Raw genomic sequence first — 16,776 nt, 5'->3', positions numbered from 1 at the left:
CCATCAACAGATAAATGGAGGATAAAGAAAATGTACTATCTACTACACAATGGAGTGCTATTCAGTCATAAAAATGAATGAGTTCCTGTCATTTGCAATAACATGGATGGAACTGGAGATCACTATGTTACACGAACACAGGCACAGAAAGATCAACATTGCATATTCTCACTTATTTGTGGGATCTAAACATGGAAACAATTGAACTCATGGAGATAGAGAGTGGAAGCATGATTACAAAAGGTTGGGAAGGGTGGCAGGGAGGTGGGGATGATTAATGGGTTCAAAAAATGGAAAGACTGAATAAGACCTAGTATTTGATAGCACAACAACGTGACTATAATCAATAATAATTTAATTGTACACATTTAAAGAATACTAAAGAGTATCACTGGATTGTTTGTAACACAAAGGATAAATGCTTGAGGGGATGGAGAAATCATTTTCCATTATGTGATTGTTACGCAATGCCTGCCTGTATCAAAACATCTCATGGACCTCATAAATATATATATACCTATCATGTACCCACAATATTAAACATTAATAAATAAAAATAAATTTCAACATTCAGAAATGAAGCAGTGAGGATAAAATTAAAATGTATATGAAAATGTTTTGAATGATAAAGCCCTCTACAAACGTAGGGTAACTCTGTTAAGATAAATTATCACTTCAGTAAACATACCCTCTTAGCAGTTACGTCCTTTCTCCTTCATGCTGGAGAAATTGTTTCCCTTTTCACATTTTTAGAGATAACTATCATGAATTGTAGTGAAAGATTCTCAAAAATCTTTTTTTTTTTTTTTTTTTTTTCAGGTTCTACCTACGTCCTATTAAAGAGTGTATACAGAGATACTGGAACTATCTAGAAAAGAGTTCAAGTGCAGTAAACCAACAGTGAGGAACTAATTCACTAATTAATTAATTCAAAAAGGTTTATTGAGTGCTTCCTATGTGCCAGGCACTGTCTAGGTACTGGAAAACATCAATAAGATAAACCATATTGTCATAAAGCTACCACCTGATGGGAGAAGAAGGCATCAAACAAGAAAGCAGACAAACAGAAAAGAGTGAAATAAAATTTCAGGTATTGATAAATAATCCAAAATAAGTTTCATACTTAGATAGTCTCATCTCCAGGAGCTCAATGGATCGAGATGAAGGGGAAGTAGAAAAAGAAAGCAATGGTTTGGAGGACAACACCTGATACATGCTAAATATTAAATAAATGTTGGTTGTTTTGGTGGTTGTTAATATCTTTATTATCATCTTTCATCTCAAAAATGTAAATAGGATATAAAAATAGAATGTTAGAAGTTGTAGGACTATCTTCTTTGTATAAAAATCAGGACCTAAAAATAGGTAAACATGTCTTTAACGCCATATTAGAAAACGTGTGAGACTCAGAAGAAACTGGTCTTATAAGAAGAGAAGAATGTGGGGAAGAAAATGAGACTAAGTAGATTGTGGGGTTTCATAGTATACAAGCCTCTTGATTTTCCACATTTATGGACTTCAAAAATGCAGGAAACAGATAGCTAGATAAGGATTTTCTATTACATTTTCAAATAACTTCTGAAACTAAGTTGGTATTCAACTGGTGTTAAATCTCTTAGCAAATTTACATGTTAAGTATATCATTCTTTTTTTAAAATAGTGAGTGATTCTCTGCAAGGCCATTGATAGCTCTCATTAAATTAGATGTTAGGCAAATACCACTAATATAGAAGACTATCCTATGAAGATGTTATCAATTTCTGACAATTGCATTACTTTCTTACCTCCAGGGCCAAATAACAAATGAGAGATTGAAAAAGCAAATTTAGTAAAAGTGGCCATCTTGCTTCTGAAGAACAGTAAGTATCAAGATAAATTTAATATTTCTTAGTCAACGGGACCATATTTTGTGATAACCTTTTGGCAAAAATGAACTTCAATGGATTTCTATTTAGGCTTTAATAAAAAGTGAAAGCTGAAATTGAAATGATCAGAGAGTATTTTAAAAATCTATTTTGGATAATCTCTGTTAAGGAACAAATGCCAAAAAGAGTCTGAAAACATGACATAGCCCTGAAGCCTCTTTGAGCACTCTATATTTGCACTGTCCTATGTGATAGCCACTGGCCAATGAGCTCCTGAAATGTGGCTAGTTCTATGCTGTTAAGCATACAATAGAAACTAGATATCAAATACTTAGCACAAAAAACAGAATATTTTAAAAGTAATTTTGTATTGGTTACATGTTAAAATAATTTTTGATACATTGAGTTACATAAAATAATTATGAAAATTAATTTCAGCTGTTTCACTTTTTAACTTTTTAAATATGCTTTTTAGAAAATTTACAGTTACATATGTGGCCGGCTTGCATGACTTGCATTGTTTCTTTTGAACAGTGATCTAGAGAAAACTTGGGTCATGGCTACTGTTGACCTCCTTCCTTCTCTTCCATTTCCTTTCTCCCCTCTTCCACTCTTCCCTTTTTCTTCTTTTCCCCCCACTTAAGTTGTACCAACGTCCAGGGGGAAGACTAGAATAGGGAAAAAGACCTAGCAATTCTGAAATAAAAAGATTGCATACATGATGAAATGGGTTCAGAATAAAACAAAATATTTTCATATTATTGGTTCACTAATCTACTTTAAATTATCAATAAAGCTGTATCATTAGAGCCATTGTAAAAAATCTAAAAGCATAGGTATCTTCTAAATTCATTTTATATATTTTATAGTACTTAACAGTTTCTAGTAAGTTTATTTGAAGTTTTGAGTAATCTCAATATATTCCAGGATAAACTTCATTCTCCCGAACAATAGACTATATATTAAAGCATAAAATAAGGATAAATACAAAGGTGCAAACTCATGTTAATTGTACCTCTACCCTGACCTTCTCTTATTTTCCTCAAAATTTCATCATTTACTTTCATCTTCCAGTTTTTTTTCCAGACAATTTGCTCTAAATTTTTTTGTTGCTGTTGTTCCTCTCACTTGGCCCCCTTTACTTTTTCTTCTACACACCTCTTCTCTACACTGTCATACATTCCTGACTCTGGAATACAGTGGAACAAAAGTAATACCTAAACTCCCAACCTGAGGACTCACCCAGTCACTAGAAAGGGGAGAAAGAAAATGTATGGCTAGTTTCTTCAAGTGCCTTAATAACCTAAATAACTACAATCAATCATCTTTACTTTTCTTAATACTCATAACTTTATGCATTGTCACTTTTCACATGCAGCGTTTCCTTTTCCAGAAAACTGTCTACTTATGAGGGTAAGACCAACGTTTTCTGATTTTTTTTTTTTAAGTATTTTTTATTTGTTTGAGAAGGAGTCTCGCTCTGTCGCCAGGCTGGAGTGCAGCAGTGCAATCTCGGCTCACTGCAAGCTCCGCCTCCCAGGTTCAAGCGATTCTCCTTCCTCAGCCTCCCAAGTAGCTGGGACTACAGGCACATGCCACCACACCCAAGTACATTTTTGTAGTTTTAGTAGAGATGGGGTTTCACCATGTTGGCCCAAGACACAGTGACTTACATATAACAGATCCATGACAAATATTGTCTAAATATACAAACAATTGTTGAAATTCTCACCCATTATGGCCACAGAAGAAACATTATGGAAGACTCCGAAAAGAGGGGCTAGAATCAGAATCAATTGCACTACAGTTTTAAATGTAAGCATTGTGTGTTTTTAACTTGCTGTACATAGGAAGCTATTGTGAGGGCATTAATTATGTGAGCGTGTCTATTTTATTGGACAAGCGATGCTGACCTATTGATGTACCAATCAAGGTATCTCCTTTTTTCCATCTTTTGAACAAGTCACAGTAGTCCACATTCAAGTTGTGAAGCCAAAAACTCCTGGGTTCAGATCTTTGCTCAGCCTTTTAGTAGCACTAAGACATTTAAGAAGTCAACTGTCTGTTCCTCCCTTTTCTCTTAAATATTATTATCTATGATAATATACTCTCATAGTGTTGCAAAGATGAGGCTCTATCTGACTAAGCACTTCTCAGTCAGTCTGGCCCAGAATGTTGATTCACAAATAGAATGAGATCTCAGCAGAGCAGCAGCAACAGAATTAGCAGTTAATACAGCTATCTATCTGCTATCTGGACTTCTGATGTTAACAAAAATGTATTAACAAATACTCTGTAGCTTTCTTTTCAATCTGAATCACTCACTGTTATACTTGATTATAGGAGCCTATATTCATTTCCTCGGTTTTGATAAGAGAATTCCTTACAAAGGGTTGCACTGCTGTATACACTGCAGTATTTATTTCTGTACTAACTGAAAATTCTTTTCAAATGCAAGCAAGATACATACATACATTACATATCTATAGCTTTCTTCAAAATGTTCCAAATATAGGACTAAAGTCCTAGAAGTCACAAACAAAACAAAAAAAAAATCTGTTTTGGTCTTAGTTGATTGTAAAGCTCTAAAAATGTCATTGATACTTCTGACACATTTATAGTTTTCCTTTCCACCTTCTCACCTGTCGTCTTGTTACAGGTTTTTAAAATCACATTTTCAAAATTACACTTTTAATACTCAGCTTCACCTCACAATATCTTAACTTCTCAACAGCAGCAGTGTCCTCCTTTCTTAGCCACATGCTTTACCATACTCTAAAATTTATTCACCATTTGAAGATGTTCCACTGTCAAACGCTGGAAATACAATATTCTTTTCTGACCAAACCCATCCATCCTTGCACTGCTCTCATTCTATTAAAATTAGTGAGCCTGCTATTCCTTTTCATCCCGCTCTTCAGGCTCTCAAATCTTACCAGTTCTTACTGTGTTCATCTCGTGGAGCTGCCCTTGCTCTCTTTCTCAGCCCAGATTTATTTATGTCTTCATATTCACTACCTCTGGAAAGCTCATCACTTTGTTTTATACAAAGTGGATGCCTTGCTAGTCTCTAATCAAGTAATCCTCAGCTGTTTCCTTAACCCATTCAGATTAAAGGCTGTTAAGTGTTGCTGGAGAAGTGATGTAACTGTGTTGACTAAAGTGACAACAAATACTAATTTTGCCAAGTTTCTCATTATGGCTCTAGAATCTTTTCTATACTTCATGCTTATTCCCTACTACACTCTCCTAGCTCCTATGTCCATACCAGTTAACCTCAACCTAGGACTTCATATACAATTATCTGAGAAGACTGAAGTCACCATTAGATGGCAAACTCTTTGCAGTCAGCGTTGTTATCAGTTTTATTTACCACAGAATCCTCATCCTCCAGCACAATATTTACAAAGAAAACGCTCTCACAATATTTACAAAGAAAACGCAATATTTACAAAGAAAAAATATATGTTGAAGAAATAATGAGTTAGTTTAACTAATGAACTGATTCAATTCTCTTCCTCTTTTGAGATGTAACCAGCCTCTCCTTGTGCTACTACCAATCACACCAACCTTCTTAGAATATTCTGAAATTGACCCTGAAAAATTATTTTCCTTTCTATTATACCTCCACCTCTTCCTGAAAGAGGATTCTATCCTGAACAACATAAATATGCATTCACATTTTCCTTATTGTGGCTTTAAAAATAGCCTTCCTTCAGTAATATCAGTTCCATGGGTAATATTTCATTCCCACAATTTAACATTAAACTTCATTTTGTTTCTATCTCATATCTTCAAGATACCAGATGACCTTAAACATGGGCAATTGGACTTCTACTTCTGTTTAACCTCAATAAACATATTTTTTTCTCAATGGCAACTAATAGACTACTCAACTTTCTTTATGAAAAAAAATTCAAATAGATGGAATACTTGAAAGAATAATACAATAAAACCAGCATAAGCACTCCCTGATTTAAAGTTGGTTAACAAATGATTATTTATTTTACAAACACACATACACAACCACACACACACACACAAACACACACTCCCTCCCTCACTCCTTTGATGACTCCTAAGAAATTCAGTTGCGGGCCAGGCACAGTGGTTCACGTCTGTAATCCCAGCACTTTGGGAGGCCGAGGCAGGTGGTCACAAGGTCAGGAGTTCGACACCAGCCTGGTCAACATGGTGAAACCCCACCTCACTAAAAATACAAAAACTAGCCAGGCGTGTTGGCACATGCCTGTAATCCTAGCTACTCAGGAGGCTGAGGCAGGGGAATTGTTTGAACCTGGTAGGCGGAGGTTGCAGTGAGCCAAAATCGTGCCACTGCACTCTAGCCTGGACAAAAGAGCAAGACTCTGTCTCAAAAAAAAAAAGAAAGAAAGAAAATTCAGTTGCATATATCACTGCATTTATCCAAAATAATTCAGCACTTATCTCCTAACACCATCTATTTTCTAGCCCATATGAAAAATGTCCCAATTCTACCAAAATTTGACTTTTTATAGACCACGTTTTAAAAAAGTGAAATAAAATAAAACTTCAAGCACTGCATTTGTTTGTCTTTAGTCTCTTTTAATCTGGAAAAGTCCCTCCACAGTGGCACTGACTTTTTACAAGTCTACGCCACAGGGCTGATATGTATCTTCAATGTAGAATACCTCACCTTATGCATTTGTCTCACTATTTCCTCACGGTTTAGTTTAACTGGTCCTTTCTCTGAATTTTTCTGTAAACTGGAAGTTACATCTAACCAGGTTTTATTAGATTCAGGTTAGACATTCTAGCAACAATATTTCACAAATGGCACTGTAGCCTTCATATGGCATCTCGTCAGGAGGCTCATGGTGTCAGGTGGTGTATTGGTGATGTTGGGTTAAATCATTCAGTCACTTAAAATGACTTGCAGATGCAATTAATACTTGAGCACTGTGAGAATATGTTATTCACTGAAATAATTTTAATTGATGATTTTATCACTTGTTGATCATCTTTGACAGAATCACTTACTTCACTGAGATTTACAAACAGTAATTTTCTAATTCTCACATTTCTTACACTTAACTCACATTATTTTGTGAAAATCTGTCCCTCATCAACCAAGAAGGGCAGGCTAATCATTTAATTATTTCAATTTAATTATTAATTGTCATTTTTCTTTTTTATATTTTTTCTTTAGAGTATCATTACACACTCATGGATTTTACTTTATTCACTGTTTACAATTTGTTATACTCACTCCTGAAATTCAAACTGATTTAAATTGCACAACTGGAAGGCCCTTCAAGCTAGCACTTGTTTACAACGATACAGCCTTATTTGACTTTGACCATTTCCTTACTTTCTGGCACAATGAGTTCTCCCAGGCTCATCTTGTGTTTTTTCTGCCCAGACTTAGAATCAGCCAGTTCTAGGTTAAGGAAGACTAAAGGGCTCTTACCCTCTTGAATGGGGAATGATATTAAGAAGCCATGTTTTGTGCACTAGATGTGTTCATTGCTTCCTGAAAGACATTGCTTTGAAGATTTTTCAGTAGACATAGCTAGTAAATATATTTTTAAAGCTTTATAGTGTATTTTATTATCTAAAAGGTTAGCCCTCTTTTTTCTTTCTCAGAATATTCTCTGCTATTTTTGCATATAAATATAAATTTTAAATCAATTTCGCTAGTTCCAGTAAAACTTCCTACTGGTCTTCCTATTTAGATCATGTTATCACCATACACACACACACACACCACACACACACACACACACTACACACACACTACACACACATACACATACACACTACACACACACTACACACACACACATACACATACACACTACACACACACTACACACACACACACACTCACATACACACACACATACACACTACACACACACACAACTACACTACACACACACATACACACATACACACACACACACACTACACACACACATACACACATGACACATACAATCCTGGGAACAACAGCCCTCTTTATGATGGCTGCCACATCATATTGAGGATCATCAATCACATTCATTTAGCTTCTTTTAAAAATTCATGGATTTTAATGGCAGATTACAAAGCTTTTATCTCAGGCCTTACCTTCTTTTAAGCCTATGCAGCATTAGCTCTGCTGAACAATATTTATACACACACACACACACACACCCCACACACTTTTTCTGAGCTTCAGTGGCTATCATTCTAATTCTATTTTTCTGCCTTTTATCAGCCCCTTTAACATTCACTCAAAAAAAAGAAGATGTTCCCAAATTTCTACCTGTGCAGGACTTATTCCCACTTAAAGAGTTTTAATGTAAATGATACTATCATATCTCCTTCTAGCCTTAAGTGTGCTTCCCAGTTCAATACCTGAATTTCCATTGCACATTGGTCATTTAATCCAGAAGTTAATGTCAGAACTTCAAATTACTATGTTCAAAATGGAATCATTTTCCCACCTCCAACCACAATCAGGCTCTCCTAGAGATATTACTTTCTCTTGTTTTGTTTTATACCACCTGTTTTCAAGATATCCAGATTCCAAAATTCAAAAGCAGCATTTAACCCTCCCTATACTTTGACCTCAAAATCCACTGATTTTATGAACTTGTGGATTTATGACCAAGTCTTTAAAATCCATCTCATCATGTTCATTCACACTGTTTCCACTATAGCTTATGTCTCCTATTCTACATTGAAAATATTCACTTCTTCAAGTTCTAAGGAAACTAATGATGAAACACTTTCTTGCACATCTGAAGAGGCAACTAAACACAGAATCCTCAAATAATATGTTACATTTAAATGTGGTTTATGTTACTAACCTAAAATGAGCTTGATAAATGTCACATCCAAATACGTGTAACAGTAAAATTGTGAGGTGGTATGATGTTGATGGTGCGATGTTGGTAGACAGACAAGACACCTATATTTATAGAACTCTGTGTTATGAAAGAATTAGCTGTTCAGCTTTCCTTGCACAAAAGACTAATTTTCCACATCATACTACAAAAGCTTCAAGGGTAGAGATTACATTTTGTACTCAGGAAGTCAATGTTGAATGTGTTTCCCAGGCTCTCTGCAAAGCAACTGAGGACAGAGAGCCGTCTCTTCTGACCCAACCGCAGAGCGACAGTGGTAACTCACAAATGTGATGCTATGCATTGGATCTCTTCAGAAAACCTGTCTTGGAGAGATGTGTGATGACATGGTCATAGGAAGGTCCTTTCAGGATCAGTTAACAGTATCTGTGTGGGGCAATTTTCTTTTGTTTCTGCTCAAAGCATTCACTAGTGGAAAGCACTCACTATTGAAAACTTGCCAAACTACAGACATTTTAAGGAATGTATCAAGAATAAATATATAACAGTTATTTTATATTAGGAAAAACAAAACAAACAAAAAAATCCTCTCCACAAATGAAGCATCTCTGTGTAGAAGAAAAAACATGAGGTGTCAGTTAAGACTTCCTGTAGGTCAAATTTCCCTTTACCACTTATGGAGCTCTGAGCTCCAAGTCTCAGTGTCCTCCAACATATAAAATAATAATATTATCTAATCATGGAGGGGAAGTACAAATGGAATTGCATTAATTTGACACATCAATTTCTTTGCCTCTCATCTTGATTTAATGAAAACAGCCGTTCCTTACTCCCACCTGTTAATAATTTCTGAAATGACTCAGAAATGTCTTGCTTCTCTTATTATTTAGCATATGGTTATCAAAATGTGCATAAACATTTTCTCTAAACACATGGATTATGTATGAATGCAATTAATTCCCACTCTGAAGTCTGGGGAAGAATTTGACCATATTATTCTAAGCAAAATGTATATTAGTGAGTTAAATGGAATTTTGCCAAATATATTTATGCCCAGAAAATCTCTAGTAATTTTGTGATACAAGAGCACTGAGTGATGCATGTTATTGTATCTTTCAGAAGACCAGTGCAAGACTTCCACGTTCTACTCCACAACTTTCCTCTCCATTTAGATTTTTACGTGATCAAATAAATAACTCTTAGAGTCTTGACCCCAGCTGAGGAGTCTGCAAGGACAGTCCAGAAAATATAAATCCTAAATACTATAACTGAAGTCCTCCAACTGCCATCTCTGTGGCTACAAATGGAGAGAAAAAGATATTAAACCAATGCCTCTTTATTTTCCAGGACTCAGTCCCAGAAAAATAGCAAGATAATTCAAAACTAACAAACAAAAATAATTTTAAATGTACGGAAGAATTTAGAAAAACACAAAGTCAATTTTCCACAAGGTAAGTTTGATATTTAACATAAGTCTAACAAAAGAAAACAAAATTACCAATGTATGATGGAAAATCTAAAAGCAATGAGGATAAGCAAAACTACTAAAGTTGGCAATAGCTGTGTTATATCTATATAGTCTGCACATCAGAATTTAATAATAAAAGGAAGGCTGACGACAAGTATAATTATGTAAATTTGTTAACAGTGTGACTTGCTATTGATACATTCAGAAATCAGGTTTGCTTACATGTTATTGAATATTGTTTTCAAAATCATGATGTAGCAAAATAAACTTTTTATTGCCAATAAAATGAAAGTTTATATTGCCTGCCAATTACTGAACAGAAATTTATTAAATCAAAGAATCATACTGAATTATAGAAATAGGATCTTTACAAGCATTTGTACAAGTCACTGGAAGTAGATAGTAATAGTAATAGAAAATAATAACAATAACTGCAGATTGATAAGGACTTTTTTTTTTTTTTTTTTTTTTTTTGAGACTGAGTCTGGCTCTGTCGCCCAGGCTGGAGTGCGGTGGCCGGATCTCAGCTCACTGCAAGCTCCGCCTCCCGGGTTCACGCCATTCTCCTGCCTCAGCCTCCCGAGTAGCTGGGACCACAGGCGCCCGCCACTTCGCCCGGCTAGTGTTTTTTTTGTATTTTTTAGTAGAGACGGGGTTTCACCGTGTTGGCCAGGATGGTCTCGATCTCCTGACCTCGTGATCCGCCCGTCTCGGCCTCCCAAAGTGCTGGGATTACAGGCTTGAGCCACCGCGCCCGGCCGATAAGGACCTTTTTAAACATGTTATTATTTACTTTCTGGAAGTCCATAAAAATTTGAAGAATAAAATTAATCATTACTTCAGGTTTTCATAGCAAAACACAGAATTGTCATAATGACAGTATGATAAAAGAATAAATAATTATTTTTAAATCTCAGCTAATCATTATTTAAAAATAAAGATTTCATGTGTGATAAGACTATCTGTACAGCAAACCCCTGTGACATGCAGTTTAGCCATGTAACAAAACTGTACATGTACCCCTTGAAACTAAAAGTTGGAAAGAAAAAATAAAAATAACTAAAATAAAAATTAAAGTTTCAAAAGTCAGAGAGAAAAATCAATTGTAATTGAAATATTTTTCTCAAATTTGTTCTTAATATTCAATCTTACATATCCACTTCACTTCTCTTCTACTTCCATAATGGAGCTTTTTGAAGACTTGAAATGTAGTTATATCAATGAATGCCCTACTTGGTTGCTTACACTATCACTAAACAGTAAACAAAATATGACCACACTTTTACTGGCGTAGAGTTGCAAAAATGCAACAGACATATACTTCTCACTGGAATTTCTATATACTTACTACTGGCTCTTAAAATAAGTAAATACGGTATTTAAGAAATAGCTATCCAAATATTTCACATTTCTTTTAACGAGGAAGAAAATGTTTAGCATATCAAATTATTTTTCTAATTAATAATTTTTATATTCTGAAGGCATCATTTGTTTGTATTATTATAGTAGCTCTTTCAGCCACTAGACTTTCATACAAATTAGGGAAAATAAACCAACTATCATTTTTAAGAAAGGTAACGCATCTATTATGGCTAAGGATGTGTCTTTATAATTGTATGTTTGGAACTTTTCCCCCTTGTATATACAACACCACAGTGTGGCCATTTGATGCATGTTAAGAAAAAAATTAGGGTGCTACGTGATTGTTTATGTCTATGAAAAATACATATAAAAATAATTAATTGTTAATCTTCAATGATGAAAAGTTATTCATTTAAATATTATTCGACAGACCACACACTCAAGACAGAATTCCAACTAGAACTTTCTTTCTTTATATCGATTGAGAAAGACACTGTAAAATTAATTTAGTAATCCAAGATTTTAAACAATACCCACATTTTATTATCCCATAGAAAGTCCTAGAAAATTTAATAGGTTTTCATTTTGTGATTATTTCTTTGTCACAGTTTAGACAGTAAAATGTTTGAGGTCAGATAGTGATCCAATGCCAATTTAATTTGTGGGTCTTCTTTCCCTCGGTCCCTACCTTTACCCTGAAAACCCTCTCTCCTTACAGCATACAAACTTTTTTTCCCTCCTTCTCTCTCAGTAAGCAGTTGAAAAGATCTGCACAATTAAATTGATGTAAATCCCTGTGGGTTTCTTGGCGAATGAAAAAATGTATTTTTTCCACGAGAAGCCAGTAGGCGGTGCTAAATGTAGGATACTACCTTCAACAATTTTAAATCAAAAACTAAACAGGTGGCCAGTTTAAGAGTTGTAGAATTCCCAGTATGATTCACACAGGAAGAAATTTGAAAATGTTGAATGTAATAGGCACAAATGTAATACAAGAATACAATATAATCAAAAATGAATCTTAAATAAATGAAAACATAGATAACTAAAGGTTCTTAGAACGGTCTTAAGTTACAGAAATTAAAGCCCAACTACCTCTCTGTCCTCACATTAAAATCGTCTTTGGTCCCATTAATGGTTTCAATCTCATTGGGAAAGATCATACCATACAGCTAGTGTTTTGTCCAATCTTAAGACACAAACTACCTCTACCTTAGGGCAGCAACTGATTCTCGTAATGAAAATGCAGGTTCGATCACTCAAGCTCTTTCTTGCTTGCTTGCTCTGTCTCTCTCTCTCTTAAAAGAACTAAACGACATACAACACATAAAACATACAAAAATATATTATACACATAAATTGTCTTGCTTTTTAATAAATAAGCACTTCTATGTACATACATTGTTATAATTTAAATGATTTTTAAAATCACAGAATGTTGCAAATGGCTTTTTAAATGTTTTATGTTAGCTGTTTGAACCATATGTTAGCTGTTTGAACCATATATTTTAGTAATTAGCTCACTATACAAAATAAGAAAATCCTAATTTCAGGCTTAGTGCCATCATATTGGCTTCAAATCTTAGAACTATACACATCAAGATCTCAAATATGGTGTCCACAGACAGTGACATAAACTATCTTCTTTATATAAACGCAAGAGGATTTCCTTCACAGGGAAAAGCTACTGTGAGAACAAAATACCTCACATACAATGAAACGTCCAAAGACTTTTGAGATACTTGTATGAGTTGTTAATAAAAAATATATATAGCTTTCCAGATATTACACTAACTTTTAATCTTCTACAGATAAATGGCCCTTTGCACTCCTTACTTTTTGACCACAAAGAGTAAAAAATAAGGCATAAAACTTTTCATTCCACAAACTGAGGTTACAGACAGTGAAATATTTGCTTGAAAAAGCCAGTGTATGTTATAAACCCCTTTGTCATGGGCCCCTCTGTATGTTGGAGTCAGTTTTTATTTCTGCAGTTACCCAGAAGAAAACTTCATCCGAGAGGTAAAAAGTTGTTTCATTTGCCTTATGTTTGTTTTACAGAATCCAAACTATATACACCTGATAATTTAAAGCTAAGCTTTTCATTTAAGGGGGGAAAAGGTAAGAAAATCAAAGTATTTAAATAATGGTGACTCTCCAGATTTTAAGATGTATGCCTTTACGAAATTTATTTGGACAGAAAAATTTCCAGCAGATTCTGTCACAGTGTTAAATACAGAAAAGGCTTTTTATTGCGAACTGGTCCATCTCTGAAAAGTAATGCTAAATTATATTGAAAACATGTAACAGGATAATCATAAAATATAATAGAATACATTCAACACTGAATATTTCAATGCTACCAACACACGAAATCATCACCTCTATCACCAACCCCTCACTCCTGCCCTGTACACAGTTCTCAGGGGAAAACCTTTAGAGCCAGTATCAGGTGGTTAAAAAGAGGGAAAACTCTCCCTCTAATAAAATTTAAATAAGGGGCATTTTTATACCTTAGAGCTGTAGGGTCATTACTGCAAACTAACAGCGTCGTCCTCAACATTAAACCCAAGTGACCATCTTATAAGAAACTATTTCCCCATTCCCTGGAAGACGACACCAGCAGGCACTTAAAACCAACGCAACACAACAGGCATAAAGAAAAGATCCAAAGACAGCACCACTAAGAAAGCAAAGCCCTTTGGAAAAGCAAAATAGGCTGGGAAAGACCTACTGCGTCGTTTACTCATTGCGAAGAGGAGGAGCAGGAGTTGAGCGTGCGGGGGCCGGTGCCATCCTCAAGGCTCTGGAAATGTCTCGAGCTCCGGCCCGCGTGGCCTGGAGCCAGTCCCTCCGGAAGATGCGGTCTCTGCCGCTTCTTCCCCCATCTCCCGGGTGCTCTGGGGGTCCCCTCTAGCCGGCCCGACGGCCCGCGCCACGTACACGGCCCTCGCCCCTCCTGCTGTGCAAGTGGCCCTCGGAGAACTTACAGGGCCCGCTGGCCACCTAGTGCCCGGCCGGCGCCGCCCGCAGCGCAGACACCACCCGCCCCGCCGGGAGACGACCTGGGCGCAGCTCACGGTGGGGGGTGGGGGGAGGGGACTGTATTTTGTGCACATCTAGAAAACGATCCTGAAGCCGGGAACTGACTTTGGTTTTCCCTGGCTCCCGGCGCGGCTCTGCCCACCTCCGGCGCGGACACTGCCCGGAGATGCGCGCGCGCAAACATAGACACACACACACACACACACACACTCACACTCACACATTTCTTTGCTAGGACCAGTGTTGCCACTGCACACCCGGGAAACGCCTCCAAGGGGACCAAGTACCTGCTCTCTGCAAGCTGCTCAGCTGTTCACTTCATCCTCCGTTGACAAGGAAACCAAACCGCACTTCTTTTTTTTTTTTTTTTTTTTTTTTCCAGAAAAACCTTCCACTGCCATCATTTGAAAATTGATTTACGGGGAGAGAAGGGGGAGAAATAAGGGACAATATAGATATAGATATCAGGATATCTATCATAAAATTATCTCGGTTTTTTTAAAAAAGTCAAATGTGCAAAAGTCATAGTTAATTTAAAGGAGGAAAAAAGTATTTTGCTTAAAAATGATCCCAGTCACCAGCTGTAAGAAAAGTTTCATGTTATCAATGGGTATCAAAAACAGGAGGGAAAAAAACGAATTTGTTCTCACCGGCTTCCAAAAAGGGCACAAAAATATAAAATTAATGTCTTTGCTCAGTGGTTTGCACCAGTATTGCAAGACCACAAACTTGTAAACACTGCTGTAAAATCCCACCTATACAAAAATGTTATCAGAAAAAGAGTATGCAAAAAAAGAGTTAGAAACATGCTTTTTATTTTTACAAAGGAAAAAAAATAGGCACCATACTTCACATCGCTTTTTCCGTAAAACCAGTTGCACATTTTGCTGGACTTGGGAGACGCTCCCAGCGGGCACGGTCGCCGCGGACTCCGAGACACAGCGCCTTGTCTACAGAACGATCGCATGCTAGAAAAACTTGGATTCAGGAAAAGGCTCAAAATCATGCTCCTCCAGCTTTCCCAAATATAAACAATAATCAAAGAAGTGGAAAAAAAGAAAAAAAAACAAAAACAAAAACAAAAAAACAAAAAACAAAAAAAAGGACAAAAAAAAAAAAAGAATAGGACAAGAATGCCACTGAGAAGGTACTCACCGAGCGGGAGTAAAATGTTGTAATAAAAATGAGATTTAGTATAAAATACAGTATGGCGGTGGAAGAAGGAATGAAGCGCGTTTTTTTCCTCGCAGTCTCTGCCTCAGGCACTGACACGTGACTCGGAGCCAGGCTGACTTGCAGGCAGCGGGGAAGGACCGAGGCTGCGAGGGGGGAAGCCCACGGAGCCCAACTCTGGCTGGCGAGGCGGCGGCGGCGGCGGCGACGGGGAGCCTGGCGCCTGTGAGCGGCAGCACCAGTGGCGGCAGCAGCGGCAGCGGCAGCGGCAGCTCGCGGCGAGGCTGCCTCCGCTGTGAGCCCAGACGAGCAGGTGCCCCTCACGCTGAGGCTGAGCACACGCACACGCACACGCAAGACAGGCAGGGCGCCGGCGAGAGGGGGAGCCGAGCGGGGTTGGGCCCGAGGCGCGCAGCTGCCGCCGCCTCTGCCGCCGCTGCCGCGATTGCTGCTGCTGCCTCTGTTGCTGCCGCCGCCGCCTCGGATTGGGAGTGTGTGCTGTGGGGGCAGCTCAGAGGGTGCTGATCCAGCGCCTTGAGAGGAGGTGCACAACTTGCTGCTCACCTGAAAGTTGTTGCTTGCCACTTCCTTGTGTATTTCATCTATATTTCATCTCCAGGGCAGAGATCTCACCTGGGGAGAGATCCCACCCTCTTCTCTCTGGAAGTTTTACTATTCAAGCCCAGATTCACTCATTCGTTGTTTTTTTTTTTTTTTTCCCCCCTGATCTTCCATTTCCCATCCCTCCCAAGCTCCCTTTGCCTCTGCTGTTCCCTCCTCCCTAGATCTGCGTTTCCCCCTCCCGATTCTCAGGGAATCTGGCTCAGCGCGATGCTGGGGGCGTTGTCACGGGCAAAGCCACCGTCAATCTTTATTGCCAACTGAACGCACAGCCTCTCGCCGTCTTCAAGGGGGAATGCTTGCAGTTTGAAAGACACAACAAAATCTCTTATTTAGGAAACCCCGTCCCGGGTTTCTTTCTGCGGGTTGCGGAGCGGTGGGTGGGGGCATGAGTGTCTTCAATTTATTC

General features: G+C 37.4%; 1 protein-coding gene across 21 annotated transcripts in view; it reads right to left on the bottom strand.

Annotated features, from left to right (window-relative positions):
• Positions 1-16,535, bottom strand: part of RALYL (RALY RNA binding protein like) — a 757,987-nt gene extending 741,452 nt beyond the window's left edge. For 7 of the 21 annotated variants that reach the window (XM_025395087.1, XM_025395103.1, XM_025395096.1 and 4 more), the window contains exon 1: positions 15,729-16,111. Coding sequence is in view for 4 of the 21 variants with exons in the window: in XM_025395083.1 (XP_025250868.1) it covers positions 14,263-14,278 (16 nt within the window). In the remaining 17 variants the exon portion in view is untranslated. Of the gene's footprint in view, positions 1-14,262; positions 14,612-14,860; positions 16,188-16,379 lie in introns of those variants that run through there. The other 14 variants (XM_025395089.1, XM_025395097.1, XM_025395088.1 and 11 more) reach the window with 5 other exon arrangements.
• Between the last annotated feature and the right edge of the window lie 241 nt (positions 16,536-16,776).

This window comes from Theropithecus gelada, chromosome 8 (genome assembly GCF_003255815.1).
Source record: "Theropithecus gelada isolate Dixy chromosome 8, Tgel_1.0, whole genome shotgun sequence".
Taxonomy (NCBI): Eukaryota; Metazoa; Chordata; class Mammalia; order Primates; family Cercopithecidae; genus Theropithecus; species Theropithecus gelada.
This window is presented reverse-complemented; position numbering and strand designations above follow the sequence as displayed.